General features: G+C 38.8%; 1 protein-coding gene across 1 annotated transcript; it reads left to right on the top strand.

Moving 5' to 3' along the window:
- The first annotated feature begins 1042 nt into the window (after window positions 1–1042).
- On the top strand, window positions 1043–22251 carry LOC140169290 (sushi domain-containing protein 2-like). The gene is given in 20 exon segments (XM_072192546.1): window positions 1043–1093; window positions 1157–1381; window positions 1692–1829; window positions 3405–3570; window positions 4246–4509; window positions 5643–5761; window positions 6418–6596; window positions 7908–8260; window positions 9311–9418; window positions 9421–9564; window positions 10393–10542; window positions 10897–11052; window positions 12211–12356; window positions 14679–14805; window positions 15269–15408; window positions 16157–16280; window positions 18384–18572; window positions 19701–19880; window positions 20066–20282; window positions 22046–22251. Coding segments are annotated over 20 exon segments (3255 nt in total). The 3' UTR covers window positions 22125–22251.
- The last annotated feature ends 1178 nt before the right edge of the window (window positions 22252–23429 follow it).

Below are 23429 nucleotides of genomic sequence, written 5' to 3'. Positions count from 1 at the left end.
TAGTAGCTTTGTTTTGGGATCTACAGTCAAACTGTTTTCTTGATCGTGTTGTGTAGAAAATGTCCTATAAAACATCGAAAAGGTAATCAAAATCGGCCGTTTTTTTGCTGAGTTTCATCTTTAGCAAATAAGGTAAGATTTTGGTGACTTTTTCGATGAAAAATAGATGTAAAATGTTCTTAAATAATGCACAATGTTCCGGTTGAGTCCGGTACATAAAACCTGTTTAATTTAATAGTTTATATGTGTATAATCGTAACTAGCTAACTCGTTTCAGTGCCAAAGACTGCCAACTCTGAGAAAAAAGTCATCAAAGTTCGGAAAAATTGGGCAAAATGGAAGAAAAAGATGTAGGCCATCAATGACCGATGATAACGTCACCAGAGAAAATCCTATAGGGTGCTTGCACGGAAGGTCATTAGTTCAAATCATCCTTCACACACGCTCCAGAAAACATGCAAATACATGGAATACAATACCAATCACCTATTTAACGCGGGGTATTGATCAAAGTAAATCCTCATGAATAACAATGTCAACTAAATGTCGGTAAAGGGAGTGGACAAAGTGAATGCGTTCGTTGTGGTTCCTTCTTATCTCTTTCTTCCATGTGTGTACACACGTCGAGCGCGATGCTCCGTGCAGTATTACATGTTACGATCGGCGAGCGTAGTACACGCATTGCAGCCGCTGTAATGAAATCACAATTTTCTTCGTTATACCTCATTTGTGACCGTACACCACGAATGAGCCGTAAATATCCTCAATTGTATTCTGAGTTACAGTGTAAAATGGGCAAGAAGGTCGTATTCATAGGTACCTCAATTTGGTGCTACGTGTACCTCATTTAATGAGATACACGTAGCACCAAATTGAAATACCTATGAATATGACCTTCATGCCCATTTTACACTGTAACTCAGAATACAATTGAGGACATTTACGGCTCATTCGTGGTGTACGGTCACATTTGTTTGGTTCAAAATTAAAAGAGGTTAATGTGATAAGTGAAAACAAACATTAAAATAGGAATCTATTCTTTATGCAAATCACACATTATAGCTTTAAGTTGATTTCAAAAAACGTCGCAGAGGCAAGTGTTACCCATTTTTTTACAAATTTATTTTAATTATTGTCAAATCTTAATTTTCCTCAGGCTGATAGAGAACAAATTCTTGCCGCGGTATTTTGGGCCAACGTAGATCTGGAAAATCAAGGTTTTGTATACTACCGGGAGACTACAGAATTCGATCTATTAGACAGAGCGACAGAAGACGTTCGAGGAGTGTTTGTAGAATTCGGCAACTTTCGCGCCAAACTTCTTGTAATTGCTACCTGGTTAGACGTGGGTTTCTTTGGAGAGACGGGTGGCAGAAAACCGGTAAGCTTGTCGAAAAGTTTGTAATTTATACTGGTTAGACGTGGTTTTCTGTGGGGGAGATGGGCGACTGAAAACCGGTAAGCTTGTCAAAAAGTTTGTAATTTATACTGGTTAGACGTGGTTTTCTATGGGGGAGATGGGCGACTGGAAACCGGTAAGCTTGTCAAATTGTTTGTAATTTATACTGGTTAGACGGGCCCCGGGAGACGGGCACGTGGGCTTCTTTTGGGAGACGGGCGACAGAAAACCATAAGCTGTAACTTATCTACCAACTAAGGTTATAAATGCGTTCTCTTGTCTTTTTATGCAGAAAAATACATTCCAGCTGGTGCTAGCTACAGATGAAATCGAGACGTTTTGTTTCTTTCTCTACGATCGTATAGAATGGACAACAGGGGTGGAAAGTGGCGGTAGCGGTGATACCGGCCTGGGTGGTAATGCTGCTGTTGTACGTATCTTTTTTTTAATTTCTTATAATGCTACTATTGTACGTATCTCTTTATAATAGTGCTGCTCTTGTACGTATCTCTTTCTAATAATGCTGCTATCGTACGTATCTCTTTCTGCTTTTATACGTATCCTTTATAAATATTTCTTTCTTTTTCTCGTCAAAAAAGAAAAATATGAATAAGTGAAAACGACATAGCATTGTGTGTGTTTTGTTGGTGTTGCAAAAGACAAAATGCGAGATTTGTTTGTGTGTATTGTATAACCTCACAGGCTGATCAGATGCACATCAAGCAAGTGTATTTTTAAAAGGGCATTTCGTGATCCACAGCCTCATCCCCCACTTTTCTCAAAAAAGTTGAGATTTTTATATCACTGGAAACCTCTGGCTACATACTGTTTATGTACAAAATATTTCTTGCAGATTAATTCGTTTAGCAAAGATATCGTGAAATTTGAATTTCGTTCTGGTGCATCAGAACGAAATTACAACGCATTGTCTATGGAGCAGTGTAATACATATAATCATGCATAACTCGCGAACGCAAAATCGGAATCAACTGAAATTTTGGGAATAGGTTTTTTCCGTGGATATCTAATGAAAAATGACATAAATAGAGGATGCTAGGATCACGAAATACTCCTTTAAATGCTGCTTTGCATCATTTTCACTTACAAATGCAGCCACTTAGGAAATAGCAGGCATAAACAAAAATCATGAAAATTGACAATTTTGTATTTAAGTATGACGCCACACTGGCGAACAATGACAGCGCATTGACGGGTTACCCATGTTATAAAAATATACAGAAATACATTTTATAGTCTGTATACCTTTCTCGAGTCAGTAATTTAGATATTGTTTTTTTTATATCTAAATGTAATAATGAGAAGTTTATAAAAGTATACAGTTTCTGAATGGAAATGATTCCTGCAAAATTGAACAGTTTTTGAGAAAGTAAATTTCTTCGGTCAAGTTTAGTCTAATTTCAGTCAACAGAGGTGTTCCACGTTACTCATGTGTGACTTTTAACAAAAAGCGCTGGTTCCCACAGTATTCCTTATCAAACCAATTCAATGCATGCCCTCGGAGTTACTTGCATGACTTAGGCGGGCTATTTTGAAACAGTCATAGTTGCACATGCAGGTACTTCTTTTGAACATTCTAAACAAGGTATAGACGAATCTAAATTCACGCATTCCTACACCTGACTAGCAGCCTTTGGTTGGGTAGCCGTTGGCTACAATGCACTCAAAATGTGAAATAATTCGGCCTTGGCGGAAATTTTAAACTGCATTCCATCACCCGTTTTACACCTTTCATAATAATCGGATTAACTACACGCGGTATCTATGCTTTGATGTACTTTTCGTCCTTGCATCTTCTCTAGGTGTTAGGCGGCTTTTATTTGCACAATTGGACGCTCAAAACACTAGGTTGGTGCTAGCGGCTACCCAAAGATGTCCGACCAAATCCTGACCATGACTTGGCTCGTTGGATTCGTCTATAGCAGTCACTGATAGAATATGCAGCTTATAAAACACGGATAACCTCTGTATATTTTCTTTACGATAGGTTGGTTTTAATGCTGGAGACGGTTCTTCAGCGTACGATGAACAGTACAGTGGTAGATCATCTTATCTGGAGAGAATGGTAACAGAAAGTAACATGCAAAGCCCGGGAATGTGGTTGTACCATGTCAGTAGGTACGAAGTTGACGTCAGAGAGTGCAACAGTGCAGGTAAGGCTTTGGTTTTTAGCCAATGAGGAAGATCGCTTTACGTTGACCTGAGAAAAGCGCGCTATTTCATTGGTGAAATACCAAATGGGCTTGTCGCTCAGCGATAGAGTTATAAGCCATATGAAAATGCGATATATTCAAAGGCTGTCTTGTGTATTTTGGGTATTTTAATGTGAATTTATACTCAATCGCTCGAGCGACGAGCGATTGGTATTTGACCAATGAGGTAGCGCGCTTTCCCGCAACACAACAAAAAGTGCCCACCTCTAATCGCTATCGCTCAGCGATGTAGTACAAATTCAGCTTTATGCTTTGCGTCCTGGTCAAAGGGTTCAGTATAAAAAAAGTTTTGAGAGCTATCTCAAGAATAAATGGGCTTCTTTGTACTAATGTTAATGAATTTCTGATGCTGATTCCACATATGGCCATGAAAATGTACAATTCTGAAATTTTAAATATTTTTAAAGAACATTTGGAACATGTCGTCCACTTTCCACACCCGTGTGGGAACTAGAGGATGAGATACTTCTGAAATCGGATACGTTGAATTCCAAGTGAGGCTGTCGAATTCGGAAACTAGTGTAATCACATGAGTACGACGAGCAGTCGAAAGTGTCAGTGTAAATAAATGAGTATCCAATATAAGTGAGCATTAATATACGTTCTCTTCCACAGCTACCTTATATACCTTTCCCCGGTTTGATTCCATGATGGGTCATGACTATATTTGGCTCAGCGGTCCTTGCTTCGACAGTCGTGACGAACTCTGGCTGCGATATGGTGATGCTGATAACCCAATCGCTATTACAAATTGCTCCCAGACAGGCGACTTTGTCGCATGGTGTACCATTCCTACTTTCTACCAGATTGGACGATTACCGATTGCGCTATCACGTGATGACGGCGACAGCTATTCAAACGAAGGATATTTTGATATCGGTAAGTAAGACTAGTTTGCGTCTGACGTCAGGGCAAAGGCGCGACGTGATTGGTTACTGACTTGCGCAGTACGGCATATTTGGTCTAGTTGACTGGACGTCACACGCAGACTAGTCTTTTTAATTTGGTTTTCAATTCTCGCGTTTCACAATACGATGCGCCGCCAGCGGTTGCTTTTGGCAGTCAAATTTTTGACTCCAGAGTCGACATCGCCGTTCTAGCTGCTATTGAATTCTCACGCGAGTGTGATAATAAATATGTTGAAAACAGCTCCACGAAGGATTCCCTGTGATCAATAGATAGAAAATGGATGTACTATAGTTGTAAATTGTTGTTTTAGTGTGCATTCGCATGTAACATCATTATAATGACATTTAAACCCACAATGATGCATGTTCCTGTATTGTATTCGTATTACGCGGGCTTTGGATGTCGACCATTTTCCCATGATGCACTGCGTATTTTGGCCTCGACCCAGCAACCGCTGGAGGCGCATCGTATTGTGAAACGCGAGAATTATATGATTGGAGTGTTTATGATGACGATGTTGCGTACGTGACCTGCGTCACTTCATTTCCTACATTAACTTCTAAGCCATATTGTGCCTTTTAAGTTCAAGCACCGAACTTGCGACCAATGGATTTCGAGGATCTACAACACCCTCGGTTTGTCCAAGGAAGTCCAGTGACCCCCGCGAGCCTAAGGCCAATGTCGAGCAAGTAAGATCAAGGCCAACGATGCTTGCGAAGCGAGTTAGAAGTAAAGACCACTGTTTAGAACACCCACTCACCAAGCGGCTTCTTCGAACCAGCGTGCGCGTCAGAAAGAATATGTCACGGCTTTCCTCTCAGTTGTTTCTTTTCTTGCAGGTGGATAATATGTCGGTTTTGAAGCAAAATATTATATCAATTGTCGAAAATATATACATTACATTGCCAACATTATGGTGGGAAGGTTACGACATAATATTTAGTGCCCCTGATCTGAGTATGGTACAGCGAATGACCCAAATCTTAACATACTTAATTCAATTGCGCGCTGTTGTGGCTACCGATATGCAACTATTCATTTTGATACTTTGTCCCTATTCACGTTTTTATTTACTAATCATGTGTCTCACATTTCCTTTGCAGTTCTTCCTCCATCGGTCCCACACGGCGTTAAACGCATCAACCCACACAGTGATTCCTGGTTGAGATCAGACCGAGCTATCGCTATTGAGTGGGATGCGAGTAAAATAAACTTCACTGAAGTAAGTGTGCATTTGGAAACCTTTCTTCAAACAAGCCAAAAGCAGTATCTTATTTGTTAATTATGTTTTGTTTCAATTTGGGAGCAACTGGTTTGAAATTGCCTTCAAAATTTCCAAGTAAAAATTTCACTTGTGACGGTAAATCTGTTTCTCCTATTCTTGCTGTCTCCTTGATGAGATTTGATGAGCTGCAAAAAAGTTACGAATGATGGGATACATTATTACGCAAGTATCGCACTGTGGTGTAATAGTTTTTCCATTGATTCAGTAGAATCGTAAACTTATAAAACGCATTACCGAGATGATTTTTTAATTAGAGGGTTCTAATCACGATTAATAATAAAGTTGGTGCTTGGGATGTCCATAAGTATAACATAAGTTTTTGTTTCTAAATTCTAGGTTCTTGTAGATGTATCATAGCTTACTGGGCTATGCCAGTTAAAATCCATATACCCCTATGGAAGACATTACCTTAATCTTCCACACAGGGAGTGTGAATGGGGTTACCTATATAAATCGATGACTCCATTTGTAATCTACGCACCCTGGGTAAGAGTTTAGGGGCATGTCTTCCATAGGGTATGTATTTCAACTGGAATAGTCCAATCCGATGTTTCTATATCATATATATTTTGGTTCTAATCTATTTTGGTTAGGTTCGAGTAGATGTATTAGCATACAGTGAATCTGATGGCGTTCCGGACTGGGAGGAATTGGACGAGGTATCATACGCCGCACCTAATACCGGACGCTTTGGTTGGATCCCAAGACCAAACTACCAAATCACTGACCAAAATTCCGTGGGAATTATTCGAGTCACCAGAAGACACAAGAGGTATAGACATAATACATCTGATAAAAAAACGATTCTCTTAAGTGATAATGTATTGTGTTATTTCCCGCAATACGTAAAATGATTTCATAATAATATAGAATAGGTAGGACACACTTTTCCGCAAGTGAAGCCTGATCACGCAAATATCTCAGATGCGTTGAAGATGGTCGACTTCGGATCAATAACAAGTGCCGTGATGTCAATGATCTTTTTCCTACGTAAAATATTTTGAAACTCGACAAATACGTAACATTTTGGTCCAATATTTTCCATATGACTCTTTTGAACAAACAAACGTACTTCGTAATGTATGCGCCGATCAGGACAGACTGTGGAATGAATGTCTTGGAGCGTAGTCATTGGAAATGATACCATTTTGGTACATATTGTTTTATTAAGGGCTGGGGTATGAACGTTTGGACAGTATTTATTTTGGGATATTAGAGCACATCAGACATATCGAATTGCATTCTGAATACGAAGAATGTCATTCTGATATCAAATAATTTTGATTTTTGAAATTCGCAATTTAATACACATTTTATGGCAAATCATTAAAAATTGATATTTTGATATTTAACAGTACTTGAAGTAAACTTTATAAATCTGATGATTTATACTTAAAGTGTATGTAGGTGGGATGAAAAGCCGACGATTAATTGAAACATTTGACCTTTTGTATTGAAGATATGGATTTTTTTCCCAAAACACCAAAAAAAATTAGGTCTTTTTGGGAAAAAATCCATATCTTCAATATGAAAGGTCAAAATTTTCAATTGACCGTCGGCTTTTCCTCCCTGCTACATACACTTTAAGAATATATCATTAGATTTATATAATTTACTTCGAGGACTGTTATATATCAAAAATTTGAAAAATATCAAATTTTTATAATTTGTCATAACATTTGTATTATATTGTGATTTAAAAAAAAAGAGAATTATTTGATATCAGAAAGACATGCTTCGTATTCAGAATGCAATTCGATAGGTCTGAGGTGCTCTCATGTCCCACAAAAAATACTGTCGAAACGCAATAAACGCTCATTTTGGATCCCTTAACCCTCTCCGCGATGTATCTACTACAGACGATAACTGATAAGTTCCAAATTTTCTTTAAAAAAAAAAATCATGACCATATTTGGCATCAGCATGACAAAAGCATTAAAATGAGTACAAACATGTCTAGTATTGGTTCAGAGATTCTTGAGAGGTTCTTGATATTTTGAGAAAATATCTAAAAATTTGGGACTTTCTCTATTGAAGTCTATGGCAAGCAGGCGAAACATTAATGTGTCTTTCCTTTCCACAGAGATGACTATGCCCTATGGAGTGATATTCACCCACTTGGCTACCTCTTAAATGACAAATTCCAACGGGATCCGGCAGTTTACGCCAATCAAAAATGTGAGGAATGGTACGAGAAAACTTTACTAGAACCACCGTGGGATTTCGATCAGGATTTGAACGCGTGTCCGTGTAATCTTTCACAAGCTATTGCTGATCGAGCAAGGTTCATACCGGATAAATCATGTGATTTGAACACGGCATCTGTTGATCAGAATCGGGATTACTGTTACTTACGTGAAGATGTGGTACATTGTGTTATCAGTGTCATTCCAAGGTAAGATTTGATTTGGGATAGGTTCAATTCGCCAGCGAAGTGTTACGTGTAATCCGATTATCACTATGTCGCTTTTGAGTTCTGCACCACGATCGAAATGATCGCAACACAAAGTCTATGACATGTATTACCAATTCCAAATGGTGCGTGATCCAGTTACCAGGGAGTTATGTAACCACTTCACTTATTCAGTAAGCTAGGGGTCAAATTGGTGCACAATGAATCAAGCGGAATCACGTACCCTTTTGAGTGAAAATACAACATATTTAGCCAAAATCAATATGAGTCATCACAGAGAAATATTTTCTAAAGGTATTGAAATAACACTTCCACTATTTGGCACTTCACAATGTGACAGTAAAAGAAAGAAAAATGCAAAATGTTTGTCGTCTATAAATAGCAATCTCTTGCACAAGTCATACCCAACGCTTGACCGTGTCTTTCACGCAGATTTGTGTTCAGACGTAATAGTTGCGTTTGCGTTAGCGTCGATGACCCGGAATTGTAAACGGGGTCATCCATAACAAACTTCCGAAAACTTCGATTTGAAGAGGTCTATAGTTATAGGGATAGTTATTCTATGGCGCTTCACAGGAAGAACCTTATACTTAAAATCAATAGCTTGTGGGTTCGATCTTTGGCATGACAGAACTTATTTTCATAATCATGAGGTTGTTAAGGTCCAACTTTGACTTGCAGTATTGCCGGTTTGTTCAAAAAGTATCATACTTCCATACTTCGGTGACTTCTTGGGAAAGAAGAAGTATGTTATTCACTAAGAATGAGACAGATGAGATGGAAATCACATATGCAATCATATCATATTTTAGCATACTGTCGAATACAAGGTTACTATAAACCGGCCCTTTATAAAAAATAATTCCCAAAGTAGGCCAACCCTCCGAGATTCGTTGAGAACGAGTAGCGGCCATGTTAAAAACCGGCTTTGCACTGCAAAATATTGACAACGTCACCTTTCGTAGTCATGTACTTACGTTACGTTGATCACACACTATCACAACAGTATTTATCTTGCTTACAACGATATTTACGTTGGTTTTATTACATTGATTCTTTACAGTCCTCAGGAGCCGACTCATTGTGCTGTTATGACGCACGCGAGAATCTCGTCTATGCCGGAGACAGTTACGATGGTTCCTTTTCACGTCGAGTCACCTCCATGGGTATGCCGCCGTATAATGCCCGCGAGCCGTGCCCACGTTGTCTTCGTGGGCCCACGATGGAATGCCGTATTTCTACTGCTGTGTATGGGGTGACCATTGTGATTATTATCAGGAAGTTAGGCCGACACGTGATTGCAGATGGTATGAGCCAGTACGTCCAGGTGAGTAAAGACTTCCGTTGCAAGGATGATCTGTGCCAGTCCGTATGACTCCAAACCGCTTTCTTCCGCTTGTTTCGACTCCGCTTGTTTGACACGGGATAAACAACATACTGGATTAATTTCGACTGCTTAACCCCCTGGACACTACTGGTCATCTAACAGCATTTCTGATTGGTTGATAACTTAAAATGGTAATTTCAATTGCCAATCATGACTAGGCTTTTTTACTATTTATGGTCAAACTTGCATTTGCTGATGATCTTCTTAATAACCTCCCTGATTGGTTCAAATTTGGACACGATATTAATTTTGGCCAATCAGCAGGTAGTTCTCATGGGGTTAACAAACGGAGAGCGTTCTCTCAAACGTGCTCATCATCAATAACAACAACAGCAATGCGCGGAAAGGCAAAATTAATACAAGCAATTCTATCTGATAGGCTTGTTCCAACAGATGATATTTTAGTATCTTCTTGAAAATGCCAACAGTCTGACCATTTCTACTATGGATGGGAAGTTTGTTCCATTCTTTTGGTCCAAAGCATGAGACAGATCTGTCTGCGAATGACACACTATGGGTTCTGAGTTCAAGAAACTGAGGAAATGATGTTGATGATCGCAGTTGTCGACGAACCGGTTGTGGCTGACCTTGAAGCAAATTAGAGATGTAACAAGGAGAAAGTGTGTGGTGGGCTTTGTAGCCCAATAGTTGCTGTATGGGGAGCCAATGGAGCGCAACGTATTCATGAGTGATTGTGTTAAATTTTTGAATTAAGCATTTGCTCAGCATCATATTATAATGGATTATGTTTTCTATCTTCCAATGCAGCCGCTATATTTGGTGACCCTCACATCCTGACCTATGACGGCATTGCAACGACCTTTAATGGTAAAGGGGAGTACACACTAACGAATACAAAGAACACGCAGACATCATTCACACTCCAGGGAAGGTTCGAGTCCATCTTGGATTTTAAAGGTGCGTATTGAAGGAGCAACCTGAAGATTGAGTTGATTTCGTAGTGATTTCCGCGCACTGACGAATATCTGATATCTATAAACCGCCCCTATAGAACCCGTGAAGTGATATACGCGATTCGCCGAGCGCCAGTAGCGACCATGGTAAAAGCGATCTAGTACTGCAAAAATAATCAGTATAAACCCATAAACTACCATACGCGATTCGCCGAGTGCCAGTAGCGACCATGGTAAAAGCGATCTAGTACTGCAAAAATAATCAGTATATAATGTGGCCCTCTACGTTTGTTTTTGAAGTAACAATTTGGTAATGTTAACCGTATTTTGTTTGCGTTTTTGTGTGTTTGTCTTCCAGGTGATTATATCCAAGCAACAGCGCTGACAGCTGTTGCCATGAAAGAGGAAGATCTTGACAACATCAACGTCCGTAAGAGTGACAGGACGGTACTAGAGGTTGTTATTGGCAACGAGCTACTTGAGATTGAACACCAGACCTTAATTAGAAGAGAAGGTATGTATTTATTCAGTAAACTAGGGGGTCAAAATAGCGGACGAGAAACATTATGAATCACGGTACTCTTTTGAGCAAAAATACAGCTTATTTTAAATAGCCAATGCCAACATAGGATCATTTGATCAAATATTTTTTAAACATAAACCTCCGCTTTTTGACACTATGACCGTAATGAAAAAAGGCGCAACTGTATTTTTAGCACTTTAGATTTGGACGAATTGACACTTGGAAGCGTAAACATCAGAGGAGGCTTAAAGGCATTCCTACAATGCACTATGATTGGGAAATTTGATCAATATAACCTAATTTTAAAGGCAAAGTCCCCATTGCCACACACACAAAATGGTAATTTTAAAACTGCAGCCAACGAGCTAATAGTTGAGACTTATAAATTATATTTGACTTTCGTACAGGAAACATTCATATTGTCCCACTGCATTAATTTTATTCATAAGTCTCAATGTTTTGAATGTTAATGAAAAGGATGAAAACACCAGATATTTGCACACAATCCCAATGCAAAGTATGGTCAACTATGCTACATGTGTACAAAAGCCAGACACACCAAGGTCAGAAACCCCATTGGGTTATGGGAATGTCTTTAAACATCCTCTGCGTAAACACCAACCTCATCATTCACAAGACACTCTTGATCGTACCTTTCATACAGATTTGTGTTCAGGCTAAATAGTGGCGTTTGTGTTAGCGTTGATGACCTAAATTTATAACCTGGGTTATCCATAAACAAACGGTAGCTGCTTTCAGAAAACAAAGATATTAAAAGGTCTATAGACTAGCATTATGTTGGTTTTAGTTACCTTGGTTTCTTGAGTTGCAAAAGGAAGATGACGCAGGCCATGAAAGAGTCGTAAAGCTTTTACATACAAGACTCGCCGAGTGCGAGTAGCGAATAGAGATCATTACGAAAATGGCTTTACACTGCAAAACAGATCGATAACGGCGCCCTCTATATAGTCAGTAATGCAAATTAGCAATTTATAATTATCTGGATTCGGCAGTATGCGAAACCACAACGACATTTGAACATATTTTAATCTTTACCAAGAGCAGCCAGCACACATAAACGTTGAAAAAAAAAAGCAGTGCATCTGGCCGTAAAATCGTATTTCATTTGTTTCTTTTTTTTCGTAACAGGCGTGTTTCTCAATTTCCCTGTGGTATACGAGGATGGAAACATAACACAAGTCATCATCACATTCGAAGATTCTCAAATTGGAGTAATTGTCAACGGTACACAAGATCAGCTAGTTGTACAGGTTCTCATGCCCGACGAATTCAAAGTAAGTTTTTGTTTCCAATCAAAGAGAACATAATGGGTCAAAGGTCGATAGTCCGAAGGGCCATTAGTCCAAAAACTCAATAACTTAGTTGTAAACCCGATCCTTATCATAACCCCTAAACTTCATCCTAACTAAACTATAACCTAATCTTTAACATAAACCTGACTCTAATTCTAACTCTGACCCTAACCTAACCATAGTCTAACCATGTACTTAAGGTTAGCAACTATTTTAAACTGTTGCGATTTGGTAGTTCACAGCATCTTGCGAATGGTAGTGAGCTTTGGCAAAAATTGCATTGATCATTTCATAGCGAGTGTGTAGAAGAAATCAAATATCACAGATATATTTTCGTAGGTCCTGTGGTTCTTGAGTTATGTTGTAAAGAGGGCTGAAACAACAACACTTTTGTAAAATGTACATAACTCATTCACAACAATAAATCAATACAAGTTATTTTTCAATATTATATTGATTTAGATAATGAAAATCATTTTTTTGGCTGCTGCGACCAAAATAGTAGTCTATCCTCAGCACTAACCATAACAATACTACTGTATATACTACTACTACTACTACTAGGGGGCCTACTACTACTACTACTACTACTACTACTACTACTACTACTACTACTACTAATACTACTACTAATACTAATGCTAATAATAATAATAATAATAATAATAATTTTAATGAGTCCGAGTAATGAGTTAAATTGCTCCACCGATTTATATATTTATATACAATATATGTGATGCATCGACATTGAAATGTAATGAGTTTGCCATTTTGTAGTTTGTTAGTTAGTCTTGGATGTCGCATTAATGCTCCTTACTCCATGAGAGCACTGAAGTGTTTACGCCCTCAACGCTCTTCATCATCCGCATAATACGTGCAACGCAGAAACACACAACAATCGCAATGAGGGCATTGTTTAATCTGTCAAAATTTACATACAATAAGATATTTGTAAAAATGTGGTCGCATAAAAAATTAAGTTTTACTCAGATATTTGAAAATATTTAAAGAAAATTGGAGAATTATGTCATCATCAGTACAAACCTGAGTTCGGCATTTTTAACTGGGTGTTGACGAAATTTGCCATTGGGATAAGCCACGAAGATTGGTTAATTATATCAAAGATAATGTTCGCCAACCCTAACCTGAACCATAATGCTCTGTGTGCAAGCCATAAGCTTCAACATATAAAGTCCAAGTTTTGAGATATTTTCTCAAAATATGAAGAGGTATCTCTAGAGCCAGTGAAATGATACTGGGCTTGTTTGTACTCATTTAATGCACTTGTCATGCTAATTACAAAATATGAGATTCCGGCGGCCATTTTGAAAAAGCGCCCTCGCCGTTTAACCCAGGGTCAGCATTTTTGCAGACAACCTGATTTCAACTCCCATATGGGTATGGTTTCCAAAAAAGGTTGTCTCCAAAAATCCCTAGGGGGGTCGGTTCCTAGCCCAGGGCTATTATGGTCATGGCAATGTTCAATTCTGAAATTTTTGAATTTTTAAAGAAAATTTGGCACTTGTCGTCTGCAGTCGATACCCGCGTGAATAGTGCTAAACCTAGCCGTTATCTTAACCCTAGTCTTAACCATAACCATAGTTAACCGTATTATTTCATATTCGACATAACGAGCCTATTTCATATTCGACATCGTGAAATGTTTGAAAATTTCCACCACACACACTAGGAGCCACAACATCTCTCATCTATGAGGGTGCACTTCTTTAAGGGGGTACTACACCCCTGGCAAATTTTGTGCCTATTTTTGCATTTTTCTCAAAAAGTATAGCGCATTGGTGACAAGTAAGATATGTATATTATATAGACAACAGTTGTGGAGTTACAGTCAAAAATGAGGGAAAACCAATATTTGATCAATAAATCAATAACTACTTGCCTTGAGTTGCTGAATTTCCAGTGCAGTAGTTGTAGTCCTTGCCCCTATTATATACATATCTTACTTGTCACCAATGCGCTTTAATTTGTGAGAAAAATGCAAAATAGGCACAAAATTGGCCACGGGGGGGTAGTACCCCTTAACCCCAATACATTTGTATTCATTGAATGACCTTTGAAAATTATGGGTACAAATACTCATACTCTGTAACTTGAGGTAAAATTTTGCCCTATTACAAGTTTAATTGAGGTTATTGAACTATGCCATTGGGATGAGGCCATTGTGGTTGAAAGTGACAGCGAACCTTCGACATGGCGGAAGGACAACAGCTGACCAAAAATATCCGGTTTTAACTCACTACATCTTACTTTTTGTCTGTTTTTTATTTACTCTTTTGCTTACAGGAGAAAGTTGAAGGTTTAATGGGGACATGGGATGACAATAAGAACAATGATTTGACTCCGCAGGGAGGCAGTCCGATAGATCCAAAATCTTCCCCTGAAGTCATCTATAATAACTTTGGTCAAACATGTAAGTATCCATGATTATATGGTATATGTTAAAGAGGGTTGTGCTTCGTTCGTTATTCCTAAAACTCATTCGCTTTTGGTTTAAAGCTTAAAAACAATAACAACAACAATCACAACAACAAAACAAGCAAATATTTGAGCTAATTCCTGTCATTTTGAGTAATTTATTATCTGCACTGATTCTTTGTTTTCTATTATTGTATTAGTCATTTTGGCGAAGGGCGGATATACTTAGGAGGGCCTTGATCAATTTTAGTGAACCCCAGGAATTCAAATGATTTACGCAATGTGAACGATCAGTGCATATGTTTTAACACAAATTTAAAAATAAATAGATTCCTGGTTATACGGCGATGTTTAACTCTAAAAAGCGTATGTTATAAAAAAGAATACGTATAGAATTATCATTCCGGGTATGAGTAAAAAAAGGTTGAATTTGCAATATTAATTTTGTTGTTTTCTAGGGTTGATAAGTCCAGCCTCGGAGAGTTTATTCGATTATGTAGCCGGTAAGAAGTTTGGTGACTACTACGATCCAGACTGGGTACCCCAATGGGAAGCGCCGACCAATGTGCCCCCGGGATTCGACTCCAATAATATACAGGTAACTGTTCCAACTGACGTGCTCCAAGGCGTAACCAGTGACAGAGGGGATGGACTTAGTCTGACGCCCTCAGTGGTTGACGACGAAGGATTCAGTCTGCCCCTCACATATTTTGTGGTAAATTCGGGATGGAATGGACGGTACCTAAACATAAATCAGCCCTTTTTGGATCCTATTTAGGCTATTCCCGTTGAAATCCATACATTCCCTGGATAAGAAATAATGATTTTTATGTTGAAGCCTCCGGCCAGTATGCAAAGTATTAATGCCCAAAATTATGTCATGTCTCAAGTACAACTTTCGTTGTTTGTCCCTTTGCCTTTAACCTTTTCGTTTTTGTTTTGTAAGTTTTCTTACGCAATGGGCTATTCCATTTAAAATCCACACAACCCTGTGGAAGGTTTTGGAAATGTCTTCAACAGGGGGAGTATGTTTTTCAACTAAAAGTTACCCAATTGTCTATTCTATTCAAAACTCATACTCCCGGTCCCCTCTGTCTTCCAACAACGCGGGAGTGTGGAATGGAATGTCCCAATTCTTTGTGATGGTGAGATATTGCCGAATAGAGTCCAAGTATAAACCTTCCACTACTAAAAAACAGTAACACCGCCCTTTGTTGTCATAATAAAATATTTTCTTAGTTAAATGGCTAAAACTGGAAAAATATGTTTCCTGCTATACCACCCTCCTTAAAAGCTTAATAAAAATATGTTCTGATAAAACTGTGCTTTTAATTTTTTTCGTGAAGCGTATTTGTGACGGGAACGATTTTTGTGAGTTTGATATTCGAACGACTGGTATCCTAGAATTCGGCAAAGCAACGAAACAAGCTTATGAGGATTACTGGCAAGCACACTTTGTTTCACAAGAAGGTATGTAAATGTATGTTTGTGTGTCTGTCCCAAGGGCGGATCCAGGGGTGCTTGGGGACGCTGCACTCCTTTTCTAATAGGAAAGAAACAGGAGAATTTAAACAAATCTTTGCGCATTTTCCGACTCCGGGTTGGGTGGGGTTGGATGAGGTTTATTGGGGGGATGGGGGAGGGGTCACTCACTGTGCCCCCCTCCCCACCCCCAGAATGACTAACAGAGTTGCATTGATAAATTCGGCGAGCAAAGTGAGCCGGAAAGTTTTCTCAAGAGTGGCCCCCTTCAATAAAACCTGGATCCGTCCTTATTTGCCTATTTGCATGCAAATTTGATTGATATCTGCACCCTAGCTTAAAATTCAGCAAGGATTTTAAGCAAGCAAATCATCTATTATACTGCTTTGCATTCGCTTTTGCCCGCCTTTTTGAAAGACTGATCATCTATTGAAAAAACAAAACGTGGTTTAGGCACTCTGCCTTTTATAAACGCCCTATCCATGTATTTGTTTCTTTTACTGAATATGATCATAATGCTAAAAATGACATAACCCCAACATCCAAGCTGCTTTTTGCCTACGTGGAAGGAAGGGAGGAAGAAATAAGATGGAGAGAAAAGTTGTTTTCCCCAGCCCGGTTGGAATCACCGACCCCTCGGATTCCAACCACCAGGCCGGGGATAGCAAGCCACGGGTACCGTCGTCGCCCGGCTAATGGATTTGTGCATGTAGTTTGGCGGGATTATGCAATCGGATAAACAATAAACAATAAACGGAATTTATATAGCGCCTTAGCATAAGTATGAACAAAGCGCTTAAAAGCGGATCATGTGCGGTATGCATGGGCTTGCAGCTAGTCGTTTTGTGCGGTATGATTTTGTATGGTCTATGAGCGCAAAGGTAAATATTTCATTGCTCTTATTGCTTTTCGTTGCTTTTCATTGCTTTTCGTTGCTTTTCATTGCTTTTCGTTGCTTTTCATTTATTTCCGTTGCTTTTCATTGCTCGTCGTTGCTTTTCATTGATTTTCGTTGCTTTTCATTGATTTTCGTTGCATGCTTTTTATTGCTTTTCGTTGCTTTTTATTGCTTTTCGTTGCTTTTTATTGCTTTTCGTTGCTTTTCCTTTCCAATAATTATTTGGTATAAAATGCTCCCGTCTGTATAGGAAGACATGATAATTTAGATACACTCGAGGCAACTCGACATACAGGGTGTCCCAAAAGTCTCGATACCATTTTGAACCGTCATATCTTTCACTAGGAAATACATATTTTGGAAAGACGAACAGCTGAATATGTCTGTCAATGTGCACATAACTCACCTATAATATAGGACTGACAATTGAAACTGCCTCATGTATTTTAGCTTTAACATTAATTACAATATTATTAATTGGTCGATAGTTCATTAATAGCAACACATGTAAAAATAGATTAGTCATTCTGACTAAAATAAGTCATTTGACTTTATGCATTAGGCCATGCATTATGCCTATAAGTCATCAGGACCGGATTTACCATATAGATGGGCCCGGCCCAGGCCCCCCCCCAAAATTGCCTTATGCAGTGTGCATCTGCCATTTTAGCCGAAAACACCATGTTTTGGACCAATAGGGTACACAAATTACAATATTTTTCGCGCTTCGCGCGCACTGGCCTGTTTATAGCAAAATTCAGCTTCAATTTGAGCTAAAATAGTCTAACATTTTTTTTTTCACGCGCTTCGCGCGCAAGTGACCTGGTGAAATCTAAAACTTGGCCACTTGAGTGCACATGCCTTCCTCATGGTGCGTTTGGGGGGCCTCCAAAAGTTTTGGCCTGGCCCGGAGCCCCCCAAAAAGGTAGATCCGGCCCTGTAAGTCATTAGGCCTATAAGTCATTAGGCATAAGGCCTATAAGTCATTAGGCCTCTTAGTCATTAGGTCTATAGGCCTATAAGTCATTAGGCATATTAGTCATACATAAGGCAGTCGCTTTGTACTGTATAGTTTTGTATGGTCTAGTAGCGTAAAGGAAAATATTTAATTGCTTTTCCTTGCTTTTCATTGCTTTTCCTTTCCAAGATTTTATATGATTATTGAGAAAAGAATTTGTTTTCTCAAATTACAGCAATTACTTGCACCTATCTAAAAACACCCAAAAATGGAACCAAGATCTTCTTGCGTGAACGCAATCATTTGATGGGCTCTGAGATCGAATTCGATTGCGATGATGACTTCATTCTGATTGGCTCACAACATCGGGTTTGTCAGCCCGATGGAGAATGGACCGGAGATGATATTGATAATGATTGTATCGGTGAGTAGGCCTAATCCAATGCGAATGTGAAGAGAAAGAGAGAGATGGGTGAAGAGAGGCAACGGAGGAGAGAGAATGGAGAGCGAGTAAAATAGTCACGGAAACACGGTTGTTTGATGGCATGTAAAACTGGGTATTTTTTAAGAACAGTTGAACAATGATGGCGCGATTTATCTTAAATATTGTTTACATCTTTTCAAGGGGTACATGTAGACACTTGTAAAATGATATTAGAACATCAGCAAACAGACTGACAAGGGAATTTTCAAAAAACTTTTTATCATAAAATGTAAGCTATAACTTATATTATTTGGCGAATTTGAATTTAAAATATGCGTAAATAACGCCCTCAATTTACGCACAAATGTACAGTTTATAGGAAAAAAATTGCCACAAAAAAGCAGAAAAATTGGAATAATTTGACAGAAACGAAAATCTATGTTAAAAAATTGCTTCACAATATATGTGTATGTCTATTAGTGTGATAGCTGTTGGTATTATTCAGGTCAAGAATTGAACATTTATAATGTCTTGTTAGAAAATTAATAATCACATCAAACAACCGTGAAGAGAGGGGAGACAGAAGAGGGAGAGATGAATAGAAGATAACAGAGATAAAGATAGATGGAGTATTCGCTGTCGTAGTGCACGTTATAATATGACCGTTGCTAGGCCAACTGGATCACACTTTCTTTGTTACGAACCACTGATCGTAATGATCACAACACAAAGCCTATGGCATATCAAAATTCGGAACAGGTGCATGGGCCAAGGCTTGGAGCAGTAACCAATGGTTACTAACGTGCACTACGACAGCGAATTATATGCTTGTTTCATAAGGTTATGCCGCTTGCCGATAACGGTTTTCACGCACGCGCAATGCAAACAAACGGGCACAATCAATGTTTGTTATTGGCTGATATGTCATGCCGCTTGCCGCAGTGGCAAGTGACATGACATGCCAACAGTCTTAGAGGGACAGTATTAGAGAGAGGCACGTATAATGAAAGTTTTTTAAAATGACACTTGTAAATGTTTGACATCGATTGTAAGAAACAGGTAATCTCGAGTGGTGTACCTCAAGGTTCCATGTTTGGTCCTTTCAAGTTGTCTTTGTTTTTCTCACAGAGAGTCTCGTCTGTGGTGGTCTAGATACTCCTTTCCATGGCAGCATACAAGTAACTGGTTTAGAAGAAAACAGAGAAGTAGTGTACAGTTGTGATGAAGGCTATGAGATATTTGGAAAGAAGAAACGAGTATGTGACCCAGAGAAAGAAAAATGGAAGGGTCACATGCCGGGATGTTACGGTAAATATAACGCAAATATTTTCACCTTTAATATCTGAATTTGACCACTTTATGAGGGAATTTTTACATAATACAATTTGACCATAGTTATAATATTACCTTTATAGTATTCATTTTATTGAAAAAAAAGATTAATATCACGAATATACAGTATTGATTACTTGATTAATACCTGATTATTTCAGAAAATTTAAACCCTGCTGAGATAGCCGGTATCGTCGTTGGTGGCGTCCTAGGAATCGCGTTCATCATCGTCATCATAGGCCTGATTGTCGTCTGGGCGTCACGCAAAGACTCTGAAGATATAACAGAGGAACCAAGAAAGGAGAAGAAGAAAGATAGAAAGAAGGAAAGAATGGAGGAAAGACAAGAAGAGAGATTCGATGAGCCTGGCACAAAGCGGTAAGTGTGTAACAGTGCAGAATGTTGACGGGGGTCCATACTTTTATCAGGTTGTTCTTGTTTGGGAAATTCAGATAAATTCGGAATTACGATAAATTCAGTCATTTCGATGGCGTGGGTTCGAATCCCACCGCTGCCACCATTGTAAAACGTGGTGAGTCGGTAGGCTATTGGAAACAATAACCTGTCTGAAAACGATTTTTATTTAGTGAAGTAATATTTATTACTCTTCATACTAGTGCAGATACATAAAATAATGTAAAACTCTGGAGAACAAAAATGATGAACAACCAGAGCAAAAGCTCCGTGTTACAACCCCATGTTGATGCGTCTGTGGTGAGACATAGAGGGTACATGCCACTAAATAGCTTTCCATAGACTTTACGTGCAAAATAGGGGTCACGTTTTAGGCTATAAGTCGAGTTACGTCTAACTTTGAAATATATATTTGATATCATCTTAATCAGAACAAAATTCTGCATAACATATCTGAAAATGACACCATATTTTAGGTCTACTTTTTGAGAAAAACAGCGCTATATAAAAAGGCCCGATTTTCCCGTGTTTACGTCCGACTGCTAACCGCGTTTTGACCTCGTGTGTTCATGCGCTCATCATCGTAAACATCACTCAAATTTTCGCGTTTTTGTTCAAATTAGTAGAGATCACATTCACAAGTTCTAGCAAAACACGATTTGCAACACTAAAATTGTTAATATTGTACCGATTTTGCACAGTTTTTATGCAAAGTTGGGACTATAGTCGTGATAAACTTTTACCGGAAACCGCTTCACATGCGGATTTAGTGGTATGAACCCTAGAGTGAACTCCCTGAGCACGCGCTACAGGTTTTATCGAAAGTCCCAAATATCAGCCCACACAAATCCCGAGCTGTGATTGGTCGAGATTGTATCTTTTCCCATTTCTATTGTTCCCGACTAGGAATCGGAATGATTCGGCAATAGCCGTTTGTGAAAGGGATCGGAATCCGAAATCGTCAATTCGGAATTCATCGTAATTCCGAATTTATCTGAATTTCCCAAACAAGAACATCCTGAAAAAGGTATGGATCCCGCATCAACATACAGTATTCTGCACTTTTACAAGTGATTGACCTCTTGGAGACTGATTAAATAAAAATAACAGGAAGGCAGTGCCGTAGAAGGGATTTTTGTTAGGGAGAGCAAGTCAACGGTAAGGGGCGGGGCCAACTTCGACACAAAAACTGACAAGCAAGAAAGGGGAAAGTAGGGGGTTAAATACATTATATTTCAATCGGTAGTACGAATTTGATTACTCCAATTGTGGCATGATTTTTGTAATTTGGCATGTACAAAGAAGCGTCTCTTAAACCCGGCTCTCAAACTGGATGGAGTGGCTGGGGCAGAAATGGTGCATGAAGGTGCTTGGTGTAAGATAGTCATGAGTTAGACTTGCGTACCTTTGAGGAATTAAACTTACGGAATATCATGATTTTCATCATTACCTCTCTTCTTTTTTTCATTCTTGGGAATTTATCAAGTGCATACATTATCTAACGAATAATTGTTGACGTAAAATCGATAGATAAAACTATATAATTATATAGTACAATAGTTGATTTAAAACAACAGTCACAAGACTTACTATTTGCAGAGCTGTGGTAGCTTGCGACCTGCATTTACAGGTCTTCTTTAGCCACTGAAGAGATTATTATATAATTATAATTTACGCCATTCACCATTAACTCATAATTCAACTCCAACCATTTTCCCCAAACACAGGCCACAATCGATCGAGATGGAGCTGAGCCCAGCAACGCAAGCAGCAGATTCGGAATACCAGAAAGAGAGTTGGGCGTAAATGGCACCAAATGGGAAGACAAATTACCAAATGTATAGTTTTTTAGGTTTTTGCTTGTTTCCGTTGATACTCTTTTAACACAATCATGTAGATTCACATTTTAGCTCATAATAATTAACAAGTTGGAACGACGACAGGAACCTTTTTTGTAGAGACACGTTCATGTTATCATAGATACTAAAAAGTATCTATGATGTTATATACCTACTTTGTCATTGAGCCCACATATCGAATTCAGTGGCGTGTCCCGGTATCCGTGGGGAAGCTCCCTTCTTCTTGAGAAAACTTTGCTCACTGGTTACCAGAGCTTCACGAGCTGGGATGATTGGTACTTGTCATTATACATGATATAATTCAGATACCCCTGTCATCACTCCTCTCATGCCCAACATCAAGGGTCCCGCGGCAACGTTTTCAGTCATTTCAAAACCAGCTCTGTGGATGACGTTTTAACGAATATTTTGCAGTGGAAACAATCGTAGATTTTATCCGTTTCTCATGCACACGTTCTGTACATTTTAGATCAATATTAGATGACATCATTAATGTTCATGCATGTTAGAAACTAATAATCAGACCACTTCTAACAGTTCGGAAGAATTTTGATTTTTTTTTCAAAGATGTTTTAGGAAATCGCTGATTTATTTTGCTGTTGTTGTTCAAGTCAACAGAGTCAAGAGCTGAAACCGCGTTTCCTTTTATTTTTGTTCATGTACAGAGCTGAAGAATTTGAAATGGAGATAGCACCTGCTGTTGCAAAACCTGATCCTGGCTATAAACAGGAAAGCTGGGCATGATGGGAGTACTAAAGGACAAAGGGGAACTTAACGTGACTCAAAATTGTATTTTGCCATGCCCGAGAAGGGCTAGTAATGATCTGTTTTAAACTTGCTAAGCTTAAAGCTTCCTAAGGGACCATTCACAAGCACTTGTTAGGGGGGCTGATGCAAAAAATTTCATCGCGGAATTTTTTCGGGACCCCCCCTTTACAGACCTCCAAAATTTCAGGGCCCCCGGCCCCTTTTTGACATGAAAATTATGGGTCAACCTCATAGAAAAGCATATAAACTCAATTTTCCCAGGAAAATGTGTGGTCATTTTTTTTCAGCCCCCCCCCCCCTTAGGAGGGTTAAAACTTTCAGGCCCCCCCCCCTTTTTGCATCAGCCCATCCTAACAAGTGTATGTAAACGGTCCCTAAGGACCCGCTGTCGTGGGGTAGGCTATTGGCCATAGTCATAATGATTTACTTATCGAGTCAATAGAGAGGATTAGATAACCGTACATGAAGACGAGTACAAGGGCAG

This window comes from Amphiura filiformis, chromosome 14, assembly GCF_039555335.1.
Source record: "Amphiura filiformis chromosome 14, Afil_fr2py, whole genome shotgun sequence".
Taxonomy (NCBI): domain Eukaryota; kingdom Metazoa; phylum Echinodermata; class Ophiuroidea; order Amphilepidida; family Amphiuridae; genus Amphiura; species Amphiura filiformis.
The sequence above is the reverse complement of the archived record's forward strand: the minus strand, read 5'-3'. Positions and strand labels throughout refer to the sequence as shown.